Genomic DNA, 25640 nt, shown 5'->3' with positions numbered 1-25640 from the left:
AAATATTATTTGACTGAAAGAGTAGTAGATCCTTGGAACAAACTTCCAGCAGAAGTGGTTGGTAAATCCACAGTAACTAAATTTAAACATGCCTGGGATAAACATATATCCATCCTAAGATAAAAATACAGGAAATAGTATAAAGGCAGACTAGATGGATCATGAGGTCTTTTTCTGCCGTCAGTCTTCTATGTTTCTATCTTTTCTGGTTATTCAAAGTGACATCGGAGCCTTTTCAGGAAAGGTAAAAGAAATTTAATAGCAGACATGGGCAGTTATTGCTTTGCCATTCTACCATTAAAAGATTGCTGCTTTGAAAAATCTGTTCTCCAGGATGAATGAACGAAACACATAGATATTGGTGGAGGAAATTATAAGTTTGGCAAAATTAAGGCCCTTTATTATTTAAGGGAAAATAAATGTCAAATCTGAAGGAAGGGCAGATTCCTTGATCCTGAAGTAGTAGATTCTGGTGCTTGGTATCATAAAGACATCAGAAAAGATTTTCTGGGTATAACTGAGTGTATTACTGCTTACTAAGCACTTTTATAGTTATTTTAGCTTCTGCCAACCTAGCAGTTCGAAAGCATGTAAAAAATGCAATTAGAAAAATAGGAATCACCTTTTGTGGGAAAATAACAGCATTCCGTGTGCCTTCGGCTTTTAGTCATGCAGGCCACTTGACCACGGCGATGTCTTCGGATAGCGCTGGCTCTTTGGCCTTGAAACAGATGAGCACCACTCCCTAGAGTCGGGAACAACTAGCACATATGTGAAAGGGGAACTTTTACCTTTAAGTACTTTTATACTGCTATTAAAATTATAGATCATCATTTTTATACAATCAAAATGACTGCATTCAGCTAATTTTATATACAGTGAACCCTCGATTATCGCGAGGGTTCCGTTCCAGGACCCCACGCGATGATCGATTTTTAGCGAAGTAGCGGTGCGGAGGTGAAAACACCATCTGCGCGTGCGCAGATGGTGTTTTTGCTTCCACTGCCGCCCGCCCTTCGCCCGCCCACCCTTCGCCCGCCCACCCCGTTGCTCGCGCCTGGGGTGCGCGCGCGCTTGGGGACACCCCAGCTCCGCTTTCCAGCTGGGAGGCGGAGGTGGGGTGTCCCCAGGCACGCGCACTTTCCCCAGCAACGCGCGCGCGCGTGGGGACACCCTAGCTCCGCTTCCCAGCTGGGAGGCGGAGGTGGGGTGTCCCCAAGCGCGCGCGCTTTCCCCAGCAACGCGCGCGCGGTGGGGACACCCTAGCTCCGCTTCCCAGCTGGGAGGCGGAGCTGGGGTGTCCCCAAGCGCGCGCGCTTTCCCCAGCAACGCGCGCACGGTGGGGACACCCTAGCTCCGCTTCCCAGCTGGGAGGCGGAGGTGGGGTGTCCCCAGGCGCGCGCGCTTTCCCCAGCAACGCGCGCGCGCGTGGGGACACCCTAGCTCCGCTTCCCAGCTGGGAGGCGGAGGTGGGGTGTCCCCAAGCGCGCGCGCTTTCCCCAGCAACGCGCGCGCGCGTGGGGACACCCTAGCTCCGCTTCCCAGCTGGGAGGCGGAGGTGGGGTGTCCCCAAGCGCGCGCGCTTTCCCCAGCAACGCGCGCGCGCGTGGGGACACCCTAGCTCCGCTTCCCATCTGGGAGGCGGAGGTGAGGTGTCCCCAAGCGCGCGCGCTTTCCCCAGCAACGCGCGCGCGGTGGGGACACCCTAGCTCCGCTTCCCAGCTGGGAGGCGGAGGTGGGGTGTCCCCAGGCTCGCGCGCGCCGCCCGCCTGCCCACGCTGTTGCCGGCTCCGCTTCCCAGCTGGGAAGCGGAGCTGGGGTTTCCGCGCGCGTGCCGCCCGCCAGCCCACGCCGTTGCTCGCGCCGCCGCTGGGGTCTTACTGGGGCAAGAGGGGGAAGACCCAGGGAAGCCTCTGCCCGGCGGGGAAGCTCCACCATCTACGCATGCGTGGAAGGGCACGCATGCGCAGATGGTGGAGTTTACTTCCGGGTTGAAAACTAGCGATATAGCCCTTTCGCGATGCTCGAGGACGCGAAACTCGAGGGATCACTGTATTGGTAAATATCACACTTCAGCTATAAGATAATTTTGCTTTTTGTTGATTGGCCAAGAGCTATAATAAATATTCACTTGTATACACCCTGTATCTATTTATTATGAGGATTAATATTGCAGTTCTTGGCAGTGTCAAAGTAGATGCAGTTTTTTGAAAATAACAATTTCTTATATTTCTCAAATAATAGTTACAGGCCTTTTTCTTTTGCATATGTGTAGTATAAGTGGATTGCAACATCCTGTTTAGATGTTGCAGATTAAACTCCCCATTGCTCCCTATTTCTTATAAGCTCAAATTCTTTCATTTAATTGAATTGCCTAAAAAATTCTGGCTTGTATTGTGACAAATCTTCCACAGTAAAATATAACATTGCTCCAATAACTGTCATATTTTCCTATATTCTTAAAAGGACTACCGTATTTTTCGGAGTGTAAGACGCACTGGAGTATAAGACATACCTTAGTTTTGGGGGAAGAAAATAGGGAAAGGTATCTGCTTACCAAATATTCATTTGGCTAGCATCCTTAGTCTGGTCAGCTTCAGCACATTATTTTATCCCCTGGTTAGGGCTTTAAAAAACCTTATTCAGAGAGAGTAACAATGAAAGAGCTTGCAAGCCAGTAAGAGCTGGGAAAATCATTAGTACCTGGTTAGGGATGGAAAGAAACATTTGGAGCAAGTTAGAGCAATGAAAAAGACCTGCAAAGACTTATGGCTTCGAAAACATGCTTTGCAAAGAGTAACAGTGAAATAACTTACAAGCCAGTAAGAGCTGGGAAAATTGTTAGCACCTGGTTAGGGTTGGGAAAAAACTTTTGGAGCAAGTAGAGCAATAAAAAAACTACAAAGACAGGATTTGGAAAACATTCTTGACAGAGAGTAATAATGAAAGAGCTTGCAAGCGGGTAAGAGCTGGGAACATCGTTAGCACCTGGTTAGGGCTGGAAAGAAACATTTGGAGCAAGTAGAGCAATAAAAAAAACCTGCAAAGACTTAAGGCTTGGAAAACATTCTTCGCAAAGAGTAACAATGAAAGAACTTGCAAGCCGGTAAGAGCTGGGAAAATTATTAGCACCTGGTTATGGTTGGAAATAAACTTTTGGAGCAAGTTAGAGCAATGAAAAAACCTGCAAAGACTTAGGGTTTGGAAAACATTGTTCACAAAGAGTAACAATGAAAGAACCTGCAAGGTAAGAGCTGGTAAGATCGTTAGCACCTAGCAAGGGCTGGGAAAAAGAGCTTCGAAAAAAGCTACATTCAGAGTATAAGATTTATTTATTTATTAGATTTGTATGCCGCCCCTCTCCGTAGACTCCATAGACTTTAGGGAGGAAAAAGGTGCATCTTATAGTTCAAAAAATACAGTATTTAAGCTTCTAATAATCTGGTAAAATCTATATTCTTCTATGTCCAGTAATGTCAAATGAGAAAATACGCCTAACGGTATTATGTATACATGATACTTGTGAATCAAGGAAATTCATAAAAGTAAGCTTGATTCTTGTTTTTCTTCGTAACTAGTTTCCTGCTCCATAACTCTTCACTAATGAAAAGTTATTGAATCACTTTGCTTTTAGAATAGCATGTAAGCTTTGATTTAAAGTGGCATTTGCTGACCATAGTTAAACAAATTCTACCATTTATTATTATTTTTTTGTAAATCATATTAGGAATATTTTCAGAGTTGATATCCCAATGGATAGAGCAGGATATTGAGAAAAATGAGATTAGTGAACCAAAACAGTAGATGAGTTATGGCTCCTTTTTGTCTCACTATACATTTGAATGTATTAATGAGTAACAGCCAGGATTCAAAGACTATATGAAAATCATTATTTTCTTTGTTTGTTCAAGCAATGCTGTCTTCAGGGCAAGGGAGTAGTTTATACAGAAGATTTGAAAAGCAACCTTTTCCTGATATATATATCAAAGGCCTTTTTTGGTTTAGTATTATTTTCCATGACTGAAGTTGAATAAGTCCCATCATGCATATGAACAAGGCTGCAATGATTTTATTTTTATGTGTATTTGCTCATAATCACTTGTCCTTCAATACTGGAAATTCAGTACTTAGGTTTTTTTGGGGCTACACATAGTATTCAGTGAATTAAACTCTGCCGCCTGTTCCAGTTTGACTGGCCATTTTTTCATCATTTATTTATGACAATCTAAAAAACCATCAACATCTATCACTAGAACAACGAAGGAGGGAAAATGATCAACTGCACGATTAAATAAACCATCAAGTAAATAAACATTTGAGTGCTTTTGTGAAGTTTGAAGTAGAAGCCGACAAAAGATAAAGGATGTGTCAGCCCTCCCTGGTAGATCAGAACAGGATACACAATAAGACAAACTAATTCACTTCATTGTAAGGCTACATTAACAGAATCTTGCCAATTGAAAGCAGAGACCTCCTGCCTCCGCTTTTAATTATTTGATCTATTATGGAGGGCCTTTGCTAAGTTTCTTTATCTGACTTTGAAGCAACTGCAGCCTCCTGCCTTTCTTGCCTGATTGTTTCCTAGGGAGCATCTCCTCCTCCTCTCTTTTCCCAAGGTCATTCATACATTCCATTACAGGATGTGATAAATTTTGCCCAGAACCTGTTTCAGTGAATTGAGTCAAAAGCTGCCTTAAAAATCAATAAATACAATATATTATATACCCCTTTGACATTAAGATTATTTTTTATTTTTGATAATCAATTATAGATCACTTGTAGATTGTAGTGTAGATTGTATCTAAACAATATAACCCTAAGCAAATACAGAGAAGTCTTTTGTAACACCTGCTTTGATGCTCCACCCCTTCAGCGCTTTGATGCTCCACCCCTTCAGCGCTTTGATGCAACACCCCTTCAGCATGGCTGTCAGGAAGGCCTAGCGGGGCCTAGCACTGTAACAGACCACGAAGGCGTCCTTTGACCCACTGCGATATGCTCGCTTACAGTCCGTTGGGGTCCCTATAGATGCTTCCCCATGTTTCCTTTGTCTCATTGAGCTGAACTGCAAGCTCCATGTTGATTGGCTACTGCTACTGCCACTGCCTATCCTGAAGCTCAGTGTAGGGTTCCCCGTCTCTGGCGCTACCGGTGCACTCCCGGAGACCAGCACAGGTGCGTGCGCATGTGGCACGTGCATTGGCTCAGGATCCAGCTTCTGCGCATGTGCCGGAAGCAAAATCTTGCATGAGGATACTTGCATGCATGCACGAGATTTTGCCAATTTTCACCAATTTCTTTGCTCCCGTGCATGCATGGAAACAAAAAACCCATCAAAAATTGGCGAAATCTTTTGCGTATGAGCGTCTTCGTATGAGATTTTGCTCCCGGTGCATGCACAGAAGCCAAATCTTGCATAACAATGCTTATGCACGCATCAGGGATGTTGAGATGCATGCGCATCTCCATTTCCATTACCAGACTATAGTGTGGTCAGTACTGGGTGCAACCCACTACTGCTGAAGTTGCTTGTTCAAACTAACCCGTTATTATTTATTATTTATTAGATTTGTATGCCGCCCCTCTCCGTAGACTTGGGGCGGCTCACAACAATAACAAAGACAATGTAAGAACAAATCTAATAATTTTAAAAAAAACCATTATTAAAAGCAAGCATACACACAAACATACCATGTATAAACTGTATAGGCCCGGGGGAGATGTCTCAGTTCCCCCATGCCTGACGGCAGAGATGGGTCTTAAGAACTTTATGAAAGGCAAGGAGGGTGGGGGCAGTTCTGATCTTCGGGGGGAGCTGGTTCCAGAGGGTCGGGGCCGCCACAGAGAAGGCTCTTCTCCTGGGTCCCGCCAAACGACATTGTTTAGTCGACGGGACAGCAAGCAGGAGGTTCCTCTGGCACCACCCAGGCTGTGCCCAAATGCCTCATGGTAGAAAAGCCAAAGTCTTTTAATTAGATGCTGGCCAAACTGTTTTTCTTAGATTTCACATTCTTACAGCTGTATAAAAGACTCCGGCTTTTTTGCCACATGGCTCAGCCTCTTCTAGAGCTTCTTCTAGAGCTCTTTGAAAAGTAAATAAACGAAGGGAAATGGGAGGGAGCAAGTGAAATCCAGGGGATGGGGGAGAAATAGCGAGGAGCCATGTTGCTCCGTCTCTGCACCTGGTTGTAAGGGTGAATGACTGCTGCGGTGCTACCTCTAGCATATGTAACTTCAGGACTGAGTCGTAAATCCTTTTTTGGGGTGGGTTTTTTTTTTTGCAGTTTTGAGTTGTCATTAATTGAACTGTCGTAACTCAAGGAATACCTGTACTAAGTGTTTCAAGAGTTGGACTATAGAGATCTGTATTAGCCCACAGCATCGTCAAGATTGTCAGATGTTTTTATAAATCCATACTTAGGGTTTTTCTTGAAACCAAGGGCAAAAAAAGAAAGCTGTCCCACTTTCTGAGATAGACAGCCCAATATGGCTCAAATTTCAGATCAGGCTGAAATATAAATCTCTATTCTAAAAAGACTTGATACTGCTAGGTAAGTTGTTTTATTGCCAACAAAAAAGTAATATATCAGCATGTACAGAATCGCATAGATGACATTGTAGAAGGAATATGGCAGTTAACAAAACATAAATTAAGCCTGGGAAAGGAAGAAAGTATTACAAAGAAACTTAAAGTGACTTTGACTTAACTCTGGTTCTCATAAGTGGCTGGTTTTATAACTCTCTGGTCTGACCTGCACTAGTCCTTATCTTGACGCCTTCATCCCTTACACAGTGTCTTTCATGCGTCTTCATCCAGAGTCTAGAACTAGAGATATAAGCCATCTATATTTTGGCTTAGCCCAGTATGTCATCTGTCATCGCGAAGGTTGTATTGGTAGCAGTACAAGTTTGTATTGGTAGCAAAATACTTGCTGTAAGGTTCCTTTATTTTTATTAAATTTGTCTGATTGATAGTCCCCGTAATCATTATGTCTGAGAAAATTCCTGTGATGTCTCTCAAATGTAAGGAAATATCTAGAGATGGGTGTTTTTTCCCCCCAGGTGATAAACTATTAGAGAAACTACAGCAAGTGCAACAGATATACCCTTATTTTTTGTTTACAAAAGAAAAACCTAGATAGGATTCATCAAAATAAAACAAAATTCACTTACTTGCTACGCTGGCTCTCCACATTATATACTTCTGTGCAATAGAGTTCTGATATTCTGTAGATCAGTGATGCTGAACCTTTTTTTCCTTGGTGCCGAAAGTCTGTGTGTGTGTGTGTGCGCGCGCGCTATCGCACATACATGAGTGCCCACACCTATAATTCAATGTCTCGGGATGGCAAAAATGGCTCTCCTGCCGCCCCTAGAGGCTCTCTGGAGGTCTTAAACGGCTCATTTCCCAAACTCTGGTGAGCCCAGTAGGCCCATTTTTTGCCCACCCAGGCTTCAGAGGCTTCTCTGGAGCCTGGGGAGGGCAAAAATGCCCTCCCCCACCCCCTGGAGATTCTCCAGAAGCCAAAAATGTCCTCCTAGAACCTCCAGGTGAGCCGAAAACCAGCTGGCTGGCATGCTCATGCACATTGGAACTGAGCTAGGGTAATGGCTCGTATGTCAGAAGATATAGCTTCGCGTGCCACCTGTGGCACCTCTGCTATAGGTTCACCATCGCTACTGTAGACTTTCAGATGATTGACCAAAATTGTTTTGTTAGTTCTGTTGGGGTCTTATTCTCTAGCATCCCAAAAGAACCTAAATCCTTGGTTCTAGCTTACCAAGTACATATACAACTAATATCTTGTAATAATGTGCAAATAGTCCCACTGTTCCTCCATTCTACAATGCTAATTTCTCATAAAATAAATCAGAATTCAGTTGAAAAGGATATAAGAATATTAAGGCTTCGCAGTTCAGTCTGTATTTTGTGAATTGGTTTTCGTTCTTTGCTTGACAGTTGCTTAATCTGCATTAATATATTCTATTAACAGGGGATAATTTCTATTTATTAGTCTTGTGCTCATAAGGAACTGATTGTACTTCCAATTTAATCCAACATAGGAATATCTTCCAAAGAATATCCAGTTCCAACTTTAAGACAGATAAACATAATGAAATGAAATCCCACTATACATCTAGCTCAGTGGTCCACAACCTTTGGTGGCCTGGTGTGGGGGTAAATTGCTCCTGGCAAGTGGTAGGCATACATGTACATAGGCACAGCTCCATTTGTGAGCGTGAATCAACATTTGTGCATAAGTGCATGCTGCTCACACAAATCTACATCCACGCACAAGCATCTGCTACTCACATAAATGGACCTTTGTGCATGTGCTCTTCTGCCTCTCATGTGCATGGAGCTGGGCATGTAAACATGGTCTGCTGCTCACATGGTCCAGTTCGAAATAGGTCAAGGCGAGTTGGCTGTAGCAAGTTATCCTAGATCCCATTAGAGCTGCTGGCCAGGCAGAAAAACTATTTGATTTTTCTAGATTGTAGTCCTGCACAGCCTTATAGTTATGCTCTACCGTCTACAACCATAGGGCTATATCTACATAATGAATATCACTATTAAGAGTGCCTGCATTTCGTAGGAATGTGACAATTCGTAGGAAAGTAGAATGGTTCCCAGTGTTGCTTTTCACGGGGTATTTTTTTAAAAGTAATTTTTATTAATTTGTTTTTAAAAAGCATAATCAAGAAAATATATACATTGACATATTTGCAATATTTGCAATACACAAAAAAGAAAATAGAAAAACATACATACACTTCTAAACCAACAAAAAACACCTGGACAATTACAAAATTACAAATAACATAGAAATATCATCAATTTCCTCTTGAGAGAAGGAGAGTTACAGTCTTCAAGTTTCAAGTTTCAAGTTTTATTGGATTTATATGCCGCCCCTCTCCGAAAACTCAGGGCGGCTAGCAACAATCATGAAAATATACAATAAAATCCAATACTAAAAGCAAATTAAAACCCCTTAATATATAAAAACCAAACATACATACAAACATACCATGTCTTGTTGCATATCAAATTATTTTCTGGTGAATAGAAATCATCGGCATTCACTGTTGTTCTTTTTGGTTATCAATGTCTTCTCTATTATTATTATTATTATTATTATTATTATTATTATTATTATTATTTTTAAACTGCCTTCCGTACCCTTTTTTATTAATTAATTTAGTTACATAAAGATTTGTTTTCACAAAAAATCATTGTAATTGCATCATATTTCATCTTTCGGTCAATAAATACATGTCTTAAAGCATCGTTATTATCGTAGGAATGTGACAATTCGTAGGAAAGTAGAATGATTCACAGTGTTGCTTTTCACGGGGTATTATAAGCTCAATACCCTTCAGGAAAGCCTCTACTGTGCAAGTCCAAAACATACAAACGGTAGTAAGATTAGGTTATGTGCAGATAGCAATATTTTAATTTATTATTTAAATTGACTTGGTCCAAATCGTTAAGAATATAGTAAAAATAGGGAGTTCTTATCTTTGTTTCTTCTTCGGAATTAACATTTTTTTCCACTCCTATCACTTTAAGAAACACAGGGAATGTGCATTTCCAGGAGCCCAATGAAATTATCGCAAAACATTTTCTGACCCATCATTTAAAGAAAGTTGTTTTAATGTGGGTATTGGAACTATTTTCTTTTTAAGTGGTATAGAAGCCTGTTTTAAGCTAAATGACTAATCTCACCAGTAATTTAAATTACTTGATCTCTAACTGCTTGGAAAGCTCCCTAGGAAAAATCACAGCTAGCTGTAAATAATCATTTGGTAAATTCAAAGGTTAAAATATGTGGAGAGTCTCTGTTAAGTTATCTTAAGTTGTTACTAGTGTACCATTAGAGAAGCAATTTCAAAAAGGCATTTAATAAGGTTATAAATTGTTATTTTAATTGATTTATTGCTTAAGGTTCCTGTTGCAAGAGCCAGCATTCTATGGCTTACTGGAGAATACTGTGAACGAGTTCCGAAAATAGCCCCTGATGTTCTAAGAAAAATGGCCAAGAGCTTCACTGTGGAAGATGATCTTGTAAAGCTGCAAATTTTAAATCTTGGTGCAAAATTGTATTTAACCAACTCAAAACAGGTAAGATTAAAATGCCGTTGATGTGTGAAATCACAAACATAACTATGTAAATAGTTCATTAAATGTGACTGAATGAAACTTTGAATGAATGGAACAGCCATTTATAAAATTAGAAAGTTTTTCTTTTGAACTTTGGAAATCAGAAAATTAAAATCCACAGTCACCACTTTAATATTCAAAAACATATGTATTCTAAAGAAAAAAACCTGGCTTTGTATTTACCCCTACCTTGATAAGTATATTTTAAAACTGAAATCTATGAGTTTAAAACTGAATCCCTGCTGAGACAAATTTCTTCAAATGTTTCAAGATATTGGATAAATTTCTATTTAAATGCCAAACATTACCAAATAACCAAAAGCCCTTAACTAGTGTCAATAACAGTGTCAGGTTCATATCTAATACAGTACTCTGGTTTAAAAAGTTGGAATGAACAACAGTCAGAGGACCAAGTATATGAGCTGGGGTGGCGCGGCAGGTAGAGTGCTGTACTGCAGGCCACTGAAGCTGACTGCTAGATCTGTAGGTCAGCGGTTCAAATCTCATCACCGGCTCAAGGTTGACTCAGCCTTCCATCCTTCCGAGGTGGGTAAAATGAGGACCCGGATTGTGGGGGCAATAGGCTGGCTCTGTTAAACAGTGCTATTGGAAGAAATCAGTAAAAGAGAGAAAGTTGCACTGGGTTCTGGCTTGTTTTGGACAGACAAAAATAAAAAGGACCAATTTAGTTTGCAGTACTAAAAACGTACCTACTCATTACTAGCAAAATTGGGCCCTAGCTATTCTAATAAAAAATATCAGAATTACAGTTTTCCTCAGCTATGATAGAGTTTCCTCTAAAAATGCTCATAAATGAATAATGAAAATAACATGATCAAAGGTTCTTCATACCTCCCTGGGACTCTTGTCTGTGTACCCCCAAGAGATTTTGCATAGGTATGCTATTTATTGGCCCAAGAGCCACAAATATCTTTCCCAAGCTCAGTTAGAATTTTCATATCCACATCTCTAACCTGGACAATGCCTGGGCCCCTAAAGTATGAACAGTTTCCAGCCTGGGGGGTTGTTTTCTGTCTCAGTTATTTCTCAGGGTGTCCCCCATTGTAGGCCTCACACCCAGAACTCGTCCTGTTTAGGCACAAAATAGAGTCCACTCGGCATTTCCTGGATCCAGTGTTTTCCATGACAGAGTTTCATGTATGCATATACAATGAAGACATTGACAAAGTTCAAACTCTGGTTAGCTAGGAACCATACACATGACCAGAGGTGGGTTCCTTCCTGTTCAGACTGGTTGTAACATGGCGGCCTGGGTCACTGGAACCAGCAGCAACTCAGGCCTGCCATGCCCCCGAGCCAGTTCTCTCACTGGCACCATGGGTGCCACCATCTTGTTTTTTGCTTGTGCGCATGCACAGAGACCTTTTTTAAAAGCACTACACAAGTGTCATCACAATACAAACTGGTGGGGCAGGAAACGAGGACTCACCCTTGCACATGACCAATGTATATCTTAGTGGAAGAATTCATGATGCTTGGTGCAGAACTGCTTGGCACCACCACTGAAACATAGAAACATAGAAGACTGACGGCAGAAAAAGACTTCATGGTCCATCTAGTCTGCCCTTATACTATTTCCTGTATCTTATCTTACAATGGATATATGTTTATCCCAGGCATGTTTAAATTCAGTTACTGTGGATTTACCAACCACGTCTGCTGGAAGTTTGTTTCAAAGATCTACTACTCTTTCAGTAAAATAATATTTTCTCATGTTGCTTTTGATCTTTCCCCCAACTAACTTCAGATTGTGTCCCCTTGTTCTTGTGTTCACTTTCCTATTAAAAACAATTCCCTCCTGAACCTTATTTAACCCTTTAACATATTTTTCTGTTTTTCTGGATATTCCATTGCTTACACCAAATTATAGGAGAAGCTTCTCTCACAAATTTTTCTAAGAGCACTTTTCAAATAATAATAAAAAAATCAGTCAATTTCTATTGAAGCACAGTTTGTTTATGACAATACCAGAGATAACTAAAAGACAATTCCAGTATCTAGAGGTATGCAAATTAGTATATACAGATGATAGAATATGATTGAATTTAATAGTATTTTATGTGATAGTAAGGTCAAATATAATTTCCCTGAGAGCATGGAATGGAGTTACAAAAACAGCTGAATGAACAAAGAAAGTATTTTGTGAATGAATCTTCATCTGTCCTTGGTTCCCAGAATCTCTGCTTAGTTCCTAATATCTTCTCCCAGCTTTATCAGCATTCCTTATCCTTCTAAATGTTTTTATGGCTGAACTGACAGAATTTATTATTTCTCACGTCCTTTGCAAGGTAATTAGATGGGATGTTTCTTCTTTATTTCTTTTTTTAAAAAGTTTTTATTAAAAAAATCTTAAAAAACATATACAATAACAATATCATAATACACAGGCTAAGCAACTATAACAAAAAACTAAACAAACAAACAAAAAAAAACCAAAAGAAAAGAAAACTGAACACTTTAAAAAGAGCGATATTTCTTTCATGGTTACCATTTGACCTATTTCATCACATATCTTATGCAGTTATGAGTATCATTTGGCATGTTAAAGTTCTAATAGTTAGTGATTGATGATAAAGTTATTCATATTAAATAATTAATAAAAAGACTAGTTTTCTCAGACAATAGTCAGTTTTCAATTCTCTTTGTTACCCTTCTCTACTTATCACACACTTTTGTCTACAAATTCTTTTACATGTCTATATATTCTCATTGGTACCTCCTCTGTACTACTTATATTATTTTACTTTCTTCTTCTTATCCAATCATTTATACCATTTGTCCCAACTTTTGTAGTAGTCTGTTTCTTCTTTTTCTTTTAGTTGCATTGTTAATCTGTTCATCTCGGCCACTTTCAATATTTTATTTATAACCAATAGATTGGTGGGAGCTGTTTCTTTCCCCCCAAAATTGTGCGTAAGAAATTCTTGCTGCTGTTGTTATGTGGATTATGAGATATTGATTGTCTTTGTTTATTGTTTGGTTTATTATATCTAAATGTCAAGAGGCATATTTATAAATCCTTGTAATAATTGTATGCAGAATATCTATGACAGTGATGGTGAACCTATGGCACGGGTGCCATTGGTGGCATGCGGAGCCATATCTGCTGGCACCCGAGCCGTAGCCCTAGCTCAGCTCCATTGTGCATGTGTGTGCCGGCTAGCTGATGTTTGGCTCGCACAGAGGCTCTGGGATGGCGTTTTTGGCTTCCTGAGAGCCTTTGGGGGGATAGGAGAGGCTCCAGGGAAGCCTTTGGAGCCTGGGGAGGGCGAAACACAAGCCTACTGGGCCCACCAGAAGTTGGGAAACAGGCCACTTCCAGTCTCCAGAGGGCATCCGGAGGAGTGGGGGAAGCTGTTTTTACCCTCCCGAGGCATTGAATTATGGGTGTGGGCACTCACGCATGTGCGATAGTGTGCATGCACGCTCTTTTGGCACCCGAAGAAAAAAGGTTCGCCATCACTGATCTAGGAGAAACATTTCTGATTTTTTAAAAAAAAAAAATACTTTATTGATTATTTACATTAAAAAAGATTAGGTATAAACACTACAACAATACAACATTTACATGGTGCATGAAATTACATAGGTTTTTATGCATAGGTATCCTTAAGAGAAAGAAAGAAAAGAGAGAAGAGAGAAGAAAGTGAAGTGTGACAACAAGGGGTTACAACATACATACATATATACATTCAAGACAAAATAAAGCATTATGCTTTATACATAAGTTATCCTGGTATCAGAGCTTAATATTTACACCTGCTAGATTGCAGGCTAATTGTTTCATGCAGCATATTCATTTATAATACAGTATATACATATACAGTATATATATTTTCCTTCTTATCTGTTATTACATATATATATTAATTTATTACTAATCATTTCTGATTTTAACTTTACCTTGATTAATATAATTTCATTTAGGCAACTTTGTGATAATATGTGCCTAATTCCATTTTGCATTTCCAACATTTAGTGGATGATTTGGGGGAAATTTTTGCCAGTCTTGTTGGAGAGAGATACCAAAGATAGAACATTTTATATATATATTTCATTTGTCCTAACTAGAGCCATATTTACCCCTGTAAGGATAGGGACATTTACAGGGAGCTTAATTATTTGAAAGATCTTTCTTTCTGGCCTTATCACCTGTGTGTTGAATAAAATTGTCAAGAGGCATTCTTACAGACCCTTGTAATAATTGTATGCAAAAGCCAATAATAATGTTATTTTATGTAGCTAGTATTATCTTGAATTGTCTTTTCAGTAGTAGCAAATGCAGGCTAGTTGGTAATACCATCCTGTATTGTTTTACTGCTTTTATGCCATGTATTGCATCCAAAATTGAGATACACTTGTTCAGATAGTAATAGAAAACAATATTTAAATAGAAGATGAGCAGGCTGCTGATTCGGTGAAAGGTACTATTTAAACATAACCACAAATCAAATGTGTTTTAAAAGCAGTGTTTCAGCAGTTCAGCCACATTCCCCTTTTACTAAGTTTGAACGTCAGTTGAATATCAGTAGTAGAGTGAAACTCCCTTGAGTTGACCTTGAATTCTGGTCATTATGTGGATGCCATTGCCTTTTCACAGGATTATTTTTATTTTCCAGTAGTTTAAAACCCTGGAATTACTTGATAATCTCTCGCTGAAATATTATTCTGATCCAGCTTTCTTAATTATAATAATCAGCTCAGTTCAATATGGTATTCAATTCATCGTAATTATTTAAAAATTAACCCAGAGACTACACAAATTTCTTTTCAAAAACACATTTCCCCACTTTAATGGTCTGGCTATATCATTTTAGAAAGAATGAAAAGGGAGGAAAGAAGATCAAAAATTAAAAAATTGTTTCCAATTCAAAATGGTTTGACAATCCATGGAACTGGCAGTCAGAACAGACATAGTAGACTTGACTTACTGTTGGTATTCCAATATTAACAAGCACCGAAATTACCAGATAATTTACCGAATTACCAAGAATATTAAATATTAGGCTTCCTTAACAACCAACAGCTAAAGAAATATCTCTTTGGTCTCTTTTAATACTATTTGGTAGTTAAAACAAATAAGTCTAGACTGGGAAAATTATTATCTATTGCATTTGTTTCAGTGTACTGCTTAAAATGTAACATTTCAAGAATAATTACAGAGTACCAAAACTGTAGATGTTTATGTCAAATAAATATGTTATATGTATGTCATGCATTCATATAATATTGTGCTTTCTTAATCTCTTTTTTGAGAAATAATATATTTATTAATCAGAATATAATTCTGTGGTGTGATTGTTGAAAAGATGTTCAGATCAAGTAATGTATATAGCTTATCACAAACAATAAATATAATACTTTCTATATTTTGTGTTTAAGTGAAATATTTTTATATTGTTATCAATTGTGTTTTGTAGATATCTGCCAAACCAAACATACAATTCATGCAAACTATTTGTGCATTTCAAAATGTTCTTATAATGCAAAAATTAAGCAGTACACATTGAATAAATTTAGCAATTAATATTTCTACATGAAATTAAAGGATGTGGTTATGCTGTAAAAAGCGGAGGTAATATAATTTGCTTTTACGTATATAAATGACCAATATTACCCGGAGGCTTTAAGCTGTGAGAGGAAAAATGGAAGAAGTCTTTTATCCTGGTTTTTAGAGGGCATCAGCAGCTTGCTTTTATGAAAAAGTAACAGCTAAATGCACTGCAAATAATTTGCAGTAATCCAGTTCAGTGATTCATGTGTCTGCTTTAATGGGTCATAATTCAGAGTAAAGTAACTGAGTGCAGTCAGAGTGCAGAGACGGCTTGTGCCAGGGACAGTATCTCTTCATAAAACACACCTCAGCAGAAGCAGTTTGCCAGCCTCCTAATACCCTCTGATGTTTTGATGTCCTGCATATTTTTCCGATTAAGTTTTGAGTGCCATGTTTTTAGTTGTATTTCCACATTCATTATTCTCACGTAGGCCCTTCAGCGGGTTTGCCATATATGATTATTTTTTTAATGATGCCTTTCTTTCCACTTCAGCAGTTTAATAATCTAGCACATGGCTGCTTCTCAGTACTCAGCATTCACCTCCCCTACGCAGAAGAGGACATGTGCTTTGGCTTCAAAATTCCATTTACTGCTTTCGAAATGCATATTCCCTATGGAACAACATTTGTTTGACATAACCATTCATTTTTATTACCTTTTTAAATATGTTTATCCAGAGTTATCAATAATCATAAATAACTTGTATTTTCTTCTTGTCCTGCTTTTCACAGACAAAATTGCTTACCCAGTACATATTAAACCTCGGCAAGTATGATCAAAGCTACGACATCAGAGACCGAACAAGATTTATTAGGCAGCTTATTGTTCCAAACGACAAGAGTGGAGCTTTAAACAAATATGCCAAAAAAATATTCCTGGTACAAAAGCCTGCCCCCTTACTTGAGTCACCTTTTAAAGGTATGCTAGCTACATTTTTTAATCTAATGTTAGATAGAGACATGCATCTGTTTTATCTAGTTCTATATATTTAAATAGCCAAGTGGTCAGCTTAAAAAAAAAAGGCATATAAACAGTTTCAGTTTTCAGTATTTAAAAAAGCAGTCAGAATTGTACACTGTTTGCTAATGTTAAATGTAATTTTAAAAAACAGAAATCGGATATGATTTAAATGTTTTCATATATGGAAAAGTAATCATAATTTGTGCTAAGCACAGTGTGAGTAGAAAATATCTTTAGCAACTTAAGAATATATCTAACTTCATTTTGGAGAGTATTTATTATACTTCTGATATAGCAACATAAAACATGTGTTCCACGTTCATTTTTGTTGGCGTATCAGGATTACTGATTTTATTCTTCTAAATTGTTGCATAGAGAAGGATGCCATGTGGTACCTTCTCCATTGCTATTTAACTAATCCTAAAAATCATAACGATCATTAGTAATTTTGTCATTTTCATTATCAGCTTTCTAAATTTTCACATACTATCCTATATTAATCCTACTTTAAGTCCTGAAAGCAGCACTCCTTCTGAAAGAAAAACTATTAACATTCTGGATGTGTTTGTGCCAAGACATGTATATGGTTTATTTAACTGTGCTGTCATTCTTAATATTCACAGTAAAGTAATTTTTAGAGAAGCTACACTTCAGATCAACACCTTTAAATACACTGACTGATTAGTTTTTTTATTGACCATTATGGGGAAGATTATTGTAATCTATGGACTGGAATCAGTTTTTTGACCTATGAAGAGCTTCTTGTTTATATTTATTCCATGACATTTGAAGTAATGTAATACCAATTACCTGTAGTCCTGATTAAGATTGCTCTTTATGATACAGAGCTCATGTGTATGTTTTTCATATTTCCCACCCTCAACTAGATAGGGAACACTTCCAACTTGGTACTTTGTCTCATACTCTGAACATGAAAGCCTCTGGATATCTGGAATTGTCTAATTGGCCAGAAGTTGCACCTGACCCGTCAGTGAGAAATGTAGAAGAAGTTGGATTGGTATGTTGACTTTTCAAAATAGCATTTTATACTTTTGGAAACAAGGAACTGTAAATCTACCTAACTATATGTTTTTCAGGTTTCAGGTGTATTTTAATAAACATAATTGCAAAATAAGGCTTCTGCTCCAAATAATTATTTTGAAATTCTCTGTATTACTCTGTTTATGTTCAGTATGTTCTATCTGATATCACGTTTTTTTCCAACTTCACTTGCTCATGATTAATTACTCCAACCAATTCAGCTTTCCAAAATTAATTGGCAAGGTGTTTTCAAATTAATAAACCATAATGGCTATTCCTAGATAATTGCATAGTTGCTGATAAATGTCATTCACTACACATCCTAAAAAGTTCTGTTTAATTTCTTCCCTCAATTCATTAAAAAAAAAAACACCAAAAATGATTCTTTGGAGTAGGAATGTAGCACAGGATATGCATTGCACTATCTTTATTGCCATTGTTACTGTTGTTTTTAATGTCAAAATGCAGAATAGTATTCTCATTACTGTATGTGTGTGCATGTGTGTATGTATGTATGTATGTATGTATGTATGTATGTATGTATGTATGTATGTATATATGTGTATATGTATGTATGTGAACAGGCAAAAGAACAGACTTCTCTACAAGGAAAGGCAACAAAAGAAACCATTGAAAATTTTTATCCTGAGTCTGATGAGGAGGAGGAGGAGGAAGAAGACACTAATGAGGACAGTGATGATTCTTCTAGCAGTGGTGAGAGTGGTATGTTCTCCTGTAGGTTCTCCTCCCCTTGCCCATGTAGTTTTTTGTGTATGATTCGATTGTGTGTTGTTTTTTATATATTGGGGTTTTCTTTTTGGACTTTTTAAATCTAAAACTGTAATCTAGATTTTTAAATATTAGATTTGTTACTATGTACTGTTCTTCACCATTGTTGTGAGCCGCCCCGAGTCTGCGGAGAGGGGCGGCATATAAATCCAATAAATCTAATCTAATCTAATCTGCAGGCTCTGCCTCAGCCAACCCCCAGCTTTTGTCCTACTCATTTCTTCTCTCCCAGGGCCCTTTCTTTCTCCTCCTTTCCAGTTTCTCCTTCTTCTGCATACAATTTATTTTCTCATTACTTTACTTGATACTGATGCCATTTCTTTCTTACCTTTGCCATCATATAGGGCTTCATAGACGCCTTCTAGTGTATGAAGGTGCCAGCTAAAGCAGCATTTAAAAAAACCAAAAATGTGCTATTGCAGCTCTGTATTGTGGGGGAACAGAGTAAAGAGAGGGAAGGAGTTTTTAAAGAAAAAGATAGGGGATGCTTGGGATGTGGAACTTTGAGCCTAAAAGCATACTCTTAACACAATATACACCACTGCCTATCATCCAGTTATATTACAAGTGAATGATTCCAGTTTATAGGTAATCACAGTAGTTGTGTCAACTGGTATAATAGACAATAAGATATATAAATGCACCCAACATTTTTACACTCTTGTTTATTTTAATCACATTTTTATTTCATATATTCTAAAATAAATACAATTATTTCTCCTGTATATAGAGCCACATGTTTTAGGCAATTTTATTACAGGTACTCTATAAGCCACTTGAAGATTTTTTAAAAGTAGAAAATGGCATGTGCATAAATTTAAAATAATCTCAAATCTCTGTAGTGCCATTTTCACATTGTGATGCTGTAATGCTAAATTTTGGGTCTCCTTTAAAACAGAAAAAGAAAAACAAAACCAAACCAATATGAAATCCAAGCTCTGAAGTTTGAAGATTGATTTTTGAAGTCTGTAGCCTGTTATTGGGTATATAGACAATAGAAAGGATAAGTTGTCAGGGTACATATTTATTTCAATATGTCTTACTTTCTGAGTAATGTTTACATAATAAGATATGTTTTAGATTTTAATTATTGCTAATGTGCTGTGTCTATTTGTTCTTATTTCAATTTGTATAGCTAGTCAGTCGTGAATTGAAATTGCAATTGAAGATAAATTGAAATAATGAATGAATGGTTTGTTACTAATATATCCAAATACTTTCCTTTTTCTCACATCATTTCGATTATATCTATAATGTTATGTTTGCACTGGGTCCTCCCATCTATCATTTTAATTTAATGAAATTATTGAAATACAAGTATGTAAATATAGACACACATGTATAAATAGAGAAAGGACACATTTTCAAATCCTGTGGGGCTAGTCCTCTGAACATTAGGAAACAAGAGAAAAATTGCTAAAGATTATTAAGGATAATGACTGGAAGCAGTGGACTGAAACTGGGAAAGCGTACCTTCAAGTTAAATATTAGAAACACTTTCCAGCCGATTAGAAACTGAATAACTTGTTTAAATTCTTGATTAAATTGTCATCACTGGATGTGTGTGCAAGAATAGATTAAATACTTAAGTTTTGGAGATGACACTATGTTAAAGCAGGAAAGTAAGGCTAGAGGACATGTAGGTCGTGTCTGATTTCTTTCCATTTTCATCCTGCAAATATGTTATGGTCCAAAGCTAAGCCTAGATTTTAAAAATGCAATATTTAAAAGCTATGAAAGCAACATTTTAATGTCACTGTTTATGATAAGATTGCATAAGAATGCTTAAACATAATTCGAAGGTAGTGACAGAAGCGACTCACCTGAATTGTTCATGTATACAACTAGAAAGTGAATCTGAATCAGAGGAAGGAAAGAAAGAAGGGCAAGACGATACCAGCACGGAAAGTAGCTCAAGTTCTTCTACTGAAGATGGGAAACCAAAATCTGAAAGAGGAACTCCAAAAAAAAGAACAACAGTTTCAGAAAGGTATGTACTTGTTCATAATGCTAGATCACAATGTTAAAATCTCACAGCCTTTTATATTTCACTACCTTCATAGTGACGTTCACTTTGAAAAGAAATATTGCTCATTTCTGTAATTTCAGATGATATAGTTACATGTAAGTTGAGCAAACCTTTTTGTAAAAAAATCTTCTGTTATATATTTAGACGAGCAGACTATATTAACATAACCTTGGGAGGCTGTACAGTTAGCCGGCCACTTTGTGAAACACTTAGTTACCTTATATAGTCATTTTGTGAAGGATAAAATTAAACCGTTCTATATCTTGCCATTAGGTAACTAAGGCAATTGATTTTTTTTTCTCCCTAAATAACGTTATATTAAAAGGATTATGATTCAGATATTGGAGGCAAGGGCTGTGAAGAGAGACGGTCAGAAGCTGCTTAAGGGAAAGGTCTTTTAAAGATTGCCTGTTACTAATAGAGTTAATGTGTATTAAAATGCCATTAAGAATTTAAGTAATTGGGGCTAATACCTTGGATTGTCTGAATCTGTTTCTTCCACTTCCGTCAGCAAGTGGCCTCGGTGGACATGATGGCCCTTTTACTCTGTTGCCTGCCGCCAATGCATTGATGGGTTTGCGGCTCAGCTCAGTCGTGGCTGACAGAGCTGATTGTGGCTCAGTATGCACTGTGCTCCTTTTATTACAGACAGTAATTAAAGCAGCTCGCCCTGCCACTTCCATAACAAACACAGCATAATGCCCTAATTATGACTTTATTAATTTAAGTCAGGATTTAATGATTTTAAAAGTGATTTATATTGTTTTTCCTGTTCAGAACAAATGAAATCTGTAGGTTAAATTAATACAGGCTTTTCATCATTGCAAAGTTAAAAAGCTAGTTACCAGCAAATTTTTTCCATTAGATTAACACATGAAACTCTTAAGCAGGAAGATAAATAAAGATTTGCCTAATAAAAAAAATTAAGCGATAAAATAAGTTTGTCCTGAAAAATCATAGCTTCAAATTAGAAATTGGATTTTTTTTTTTGAAAAAAGTATTTCACTTCACTAAATTAATACTGAGTTTCGATGAATCGTATTTGGAATTAAAACTGTCTCGTGAAGACAGAGGTGGAGAATAGAGGTGAAAGGTATGAATATATTGCTCAAATAAACACTCAAATAAAATATTGTGGGTTTTTAAAAAAGGAATGATTGATTATTAATGTTTCATGAGTGAATATTATAATGTAATATAGTATTAATATAGTATTGCCATCTTTCTTGTGCTATTTTTTGGATTTTTGTATTATTATTTTTTTCCTTGAATGCTTTTATCAGGATTAAAACTTTACATTTATATTATTTGTTATGATCAGAGCCACCCATTGTCATTGGGTGATGGGTAGCATATAAATGTAATATTTTAAATCTATAATTTGGACATACAATAAATAAAATTAAAAATATAACAGCTAAATGTGCAACTTTAATAACTTATGGTTTATTTATTGGGGTTCCTGCGATAATATTATTATATACTTTCTCTAAAATCTCCAAAATGATTATTACCTTAGTTAACTTTTGTTCTAATAATCAAACCTATTGTATTATTCAATTAAGTTATTGAAATGTAGTAGCCATTTCAATTTAGACCTATTTATTTTGGAAATATATTTTTATTTTTTATTAAATTTCTATGCCTCCCACCTCACATTTACAGCAATTCTGGGTGGCTTATAGAATAATAAAAATGTAAAAGATAATACAAATATATGACATATGCATCCAAATTACTGCAATTTATATATTTTGATTATATATATGATTTGGACCTATTTATTTTATTTCATTTCAGAAATGTCTTGTGGGTGTCTTGTACGCCAGAATTATTTCTCCAAATCTAGGATGTTGAGGATGTTTGAATTAGTCTAATTGTGATTATTGCTAGTTTCAGCTTGCATAAAAATTGGAACAGGACACTCACTTTATGTAGTTTTTGCAACGTATAAGTGCGATATGCGATAATAGAAAGGAGAATATTGCAAAGTGTGGTAGATGGAGGAAACCATATGAACCAAGAATACCTGAATTCTGTATTGAGCATACTGTTTGTAGCAAGAAATGTTTATTATACATATTTATATTTATAATTGTAATATAATAAATATTATAATTGACAATATCAATTGTTAATAATTGAGTATAATATATTATACTATAATATATATAATATATAATATAATATTTAATTATACAGTAAGATTTTATATTATGTGTACACTAATTTTTGGGAGATGCTGCTGAAAATAATTTCTGTCGAGGCTACTTAATATTGTACATATAAATGTTTTGATTCTATATTTGTTTTCTGTAGAGATTCTAAAAGAAAAGAAAAAAAGAAAAGAAATTCTCAGAAAGAGCAGTGTTCTTCCAACTCAGAATCTAGCTCATCTGAGGACAGTTCTTCAGATTCTACCTCCGAAAGTGATTCTGAAAATAATTTGGATCCTCTTCCTCCTAAGGTGTGTCTTGTATATATTGTTTAGATCTTGAAATTATATTGTCAATTGTTTCTGTAAGGGTGTATAAGATGCCTCAAAAATTTGTGTTATTTCTTTTGTCTGGATTGGAATTGTTTTGTAAAAGCATTATTTTAAAGTTAGTGAAAATAAACAGGTATTTGGGTTTTTTAAAAGAAGACTGTTGCCTGTTAATAACCAACCACTGTAGAATGACCTAATGCATCGAGACATGTCTATTTTATCATGTATGTTATTAAGCACAAAAATATCAAAAAGTTAAAAGACTTTTTAATATTTGTATTACTGGTTGTAATAAATCAGGTTATTATTGATACTTCATTTTTTAATTTCGAAAATAAGTAAAGTAAAACTTAAAATTCAGTTGAAAAGTACACTATAAATTGTCCTGCATCAAAGCTTTAAACATTTAGAATAGAATAGAATAGAATAGAATAGAATTTTATTGGCCAAGTGTGATTGGACACACAAGGAATTTGTCTTGGTGCATATGCTCTCAGCGTACATAAAATAAAATATACATTTGTCAAGAATCATGTGGTAAGACACTTCATGATTGTCATAGGGTCAAATAAGCAATGAAGAAGCAATATTAATAAACATCTTAGGATATATGCAACAAGTTACAGTCATACAGTCAACATGGAAGGAAATGGGTGATAGGAATGATGAGAAAAACTAGTAGAATAGAAGTGCAGATTTAGTAGAAAGTCTGACAGTGTTGAGTGAATTATTTGTTTAATAGAGTGATGGCGTTCGGAAAAAAACTGTTCTTGTGTCTAGTTGTCTTGGTGTGCAGTGCTCGCCAATTTATTACTGTTGCTTACTGTCCTTAGTATGAATATGCTCTGAGCAGTCTAAAAATATATGTAACTTCTATAGAAGTCAATTTATGTTCATAGTAATGTGTTAAATAATAGCATTAGTTACATAGAATATAGTATGCTTGCTGCCCCGAGAAGCTCGTGAATACTTTCAATTGAAAACATTAAGGTTGAAGAAATAAAAATTCCAGAGTAGCTTGCATTCTCCAAATTTTGTTGCACACTTCCTGATTTTTCCCCATCAGATAATTGATTTGATTTGGGTATTTAATTTCAAACATATGGAACAAAGGTGGGTTCCGGTTTCTTCACTGCTGGTTTGCTCAGTGATGCACCACGTGAGCGCTTTGCATGCTTTGTGGGCGCGCATGTGTAGTGCTAAAAACACAGCTTCTCCCTCATAGTGAATGTAGCATCCAGGCATGGGATATTTCCCTCTGCTCTCTGATTGGACTGAATCTGTCAAACCTGTTCAGGTCACACCCCTGTTGGTCTGCTTGACAGATTTTTCTCTCAGCTGCTCAGTGAGGACGGTTTTGCTTTAGGTTTCTCCTCTACATATTGACTTCTGTACAGCTTTAAATTTCTTTAAACTATATTACAGTCTACAGACTACGAACTGTAAGTGCTGGAGTTTTATTTAGAGGCTAAGGGGTGGCTTTTGCCCTCTCAGGCAGCCTGTCATCACTGCGAGCCTCTGAGAGATTTTAGCGGCTTTGATTCGAGGGTCTAAACATTGCAGCTTGAAGTACTGATTAACATTGCCTGATTAACATTGCGGATTTCCTTATCGTTTTGGGCAGCCTGCTTGTCATCGCGAATTGCTCTATCGCTTTGGATTGACTGCTTAAAAGCTTTTAAATAGCTGCAGGACTTTGGCCGTTTGTTTGACAGCCTTTTGAAATATTGTAGGTTGGAATTCAAGTCTCTATTGAAATCGGCAGTTTCAGCGGCCATTTTAAAATTGCTGGCCAACCTTTTAGGTGCTCCAGAGATTTGGAATGTTTCATTCTGGCCAACAGGGGACTGCTAGTACTTTAAAATGAATTGCAGCAGCAAGAAAAAGATTTGGGGGGTAATATTCCTCCCTGTAAAACACGCGAACACCAGTGGGCTTAACTAAGTGATTGATTCGTCCTATACAAGCTAAAGCTACTATAGTTGCCAATTTACCTAAAGAATTAGTGGAGCTATTACATCCCCCAAATTGGCAGCTTGCCATGCCCTGCTGGGCATGAGTACAGGCTCTGCCAAGTTCCTGGACAGGAGAAGGCAAAATAGAAGGGCCACACGCCACTGGGGCACAACTACAAGGCCTAAATTGAACTATTAAACAATAAGACCATGCACCACAAGAGTATGGCATTTACCTGTCAGAAGATTAATATCTTTAGACAGTTCATCTATTAGGATAGTGATGGTCACTAAGTGAATGCTTTGATCAATTAAATCGTATCCTTAATCAATTTCTGCTGCAAGTGACCCTACAGGGTGTCAATGATCATGGATCCAGGGATTCTACATCAGTCTCCTCAGACCACCATAATGGTTGCAAAGGCTGACATTTATTTATTTTATTTATTTATTCGATTTTTATGCCGCCCTTCTCCTTAGACTCAGGGCGGCTTACAACATGTTAGCAATAGCACTTTTTAACAGAGCCAGCATATTGCCCCCACAATCCGGGTCCTGATATTACCCACCTCGGAAGGATGGAAGGCTGAGTCAACCTGGAGCTGGTGATGAGATTTGAACTGCTGACCTTCAGATCCGC

At 37.2% G+C, this 25640-nt stretch overlaps 1 protein-coding gene across 2 annotated transcripts in view; it reads left to right on the top strand.

The window, feature by feature from the left end:
* The window catches only part of AP3B1 (adaptor related protein complex 3 subunit beta 1), a 187579-nt gene that overhangs the window by 74273 nt on the left and 87666 nt on the right, over positions 1-25640 (top strand). The window contains exons 15-20 of one of the 2 annotated variants that reach the window (XM_070743219.1): positions 9947-10123; positions 16470-16656; positions 17586-17716; positions 18324-18462; positions 20377-20518; positions 22877-23024. In XM_070743219.1, coding sequence (XP_070599320.1) covers positions 9947-10123; positions 16470-16656; positions 17586-17716; positions 18324-18462; positions 20377-20518; positions 22877-23024 — 924 coding nt within the window. The remainder of the gene's footprint in view (positions 1-9946; positions 10124-16469; positions 16657-17585; positions 17717-18323; positions 18463-20376; positions 20519-22876; positions 23025-25640) is intronic. The other variant, XM_070743220.1, reaches the window with a different exon arrangement.

This window comes from Erythrolamprus reginae, chromosome 2 (assembly GCF_031021105.1).
Source record: "Erythrolamprus reginae isolate rEryReg1 chromosome 2, rEryReg1.hap1, whole genome shotgun sequence".
NCBI classification, from domain to species: Eukaryota; Metazoa; Chordata; class Lepidosauria; order Squamata; family Dipsadidae; genus Erythrolamprus; species Erythrolamprus reginae.
The sequence above is the reverse complement of the archived record's forward strand: the minus strand, read 5'-3'. Positions and strand labels throughout refer to the sequence as shown.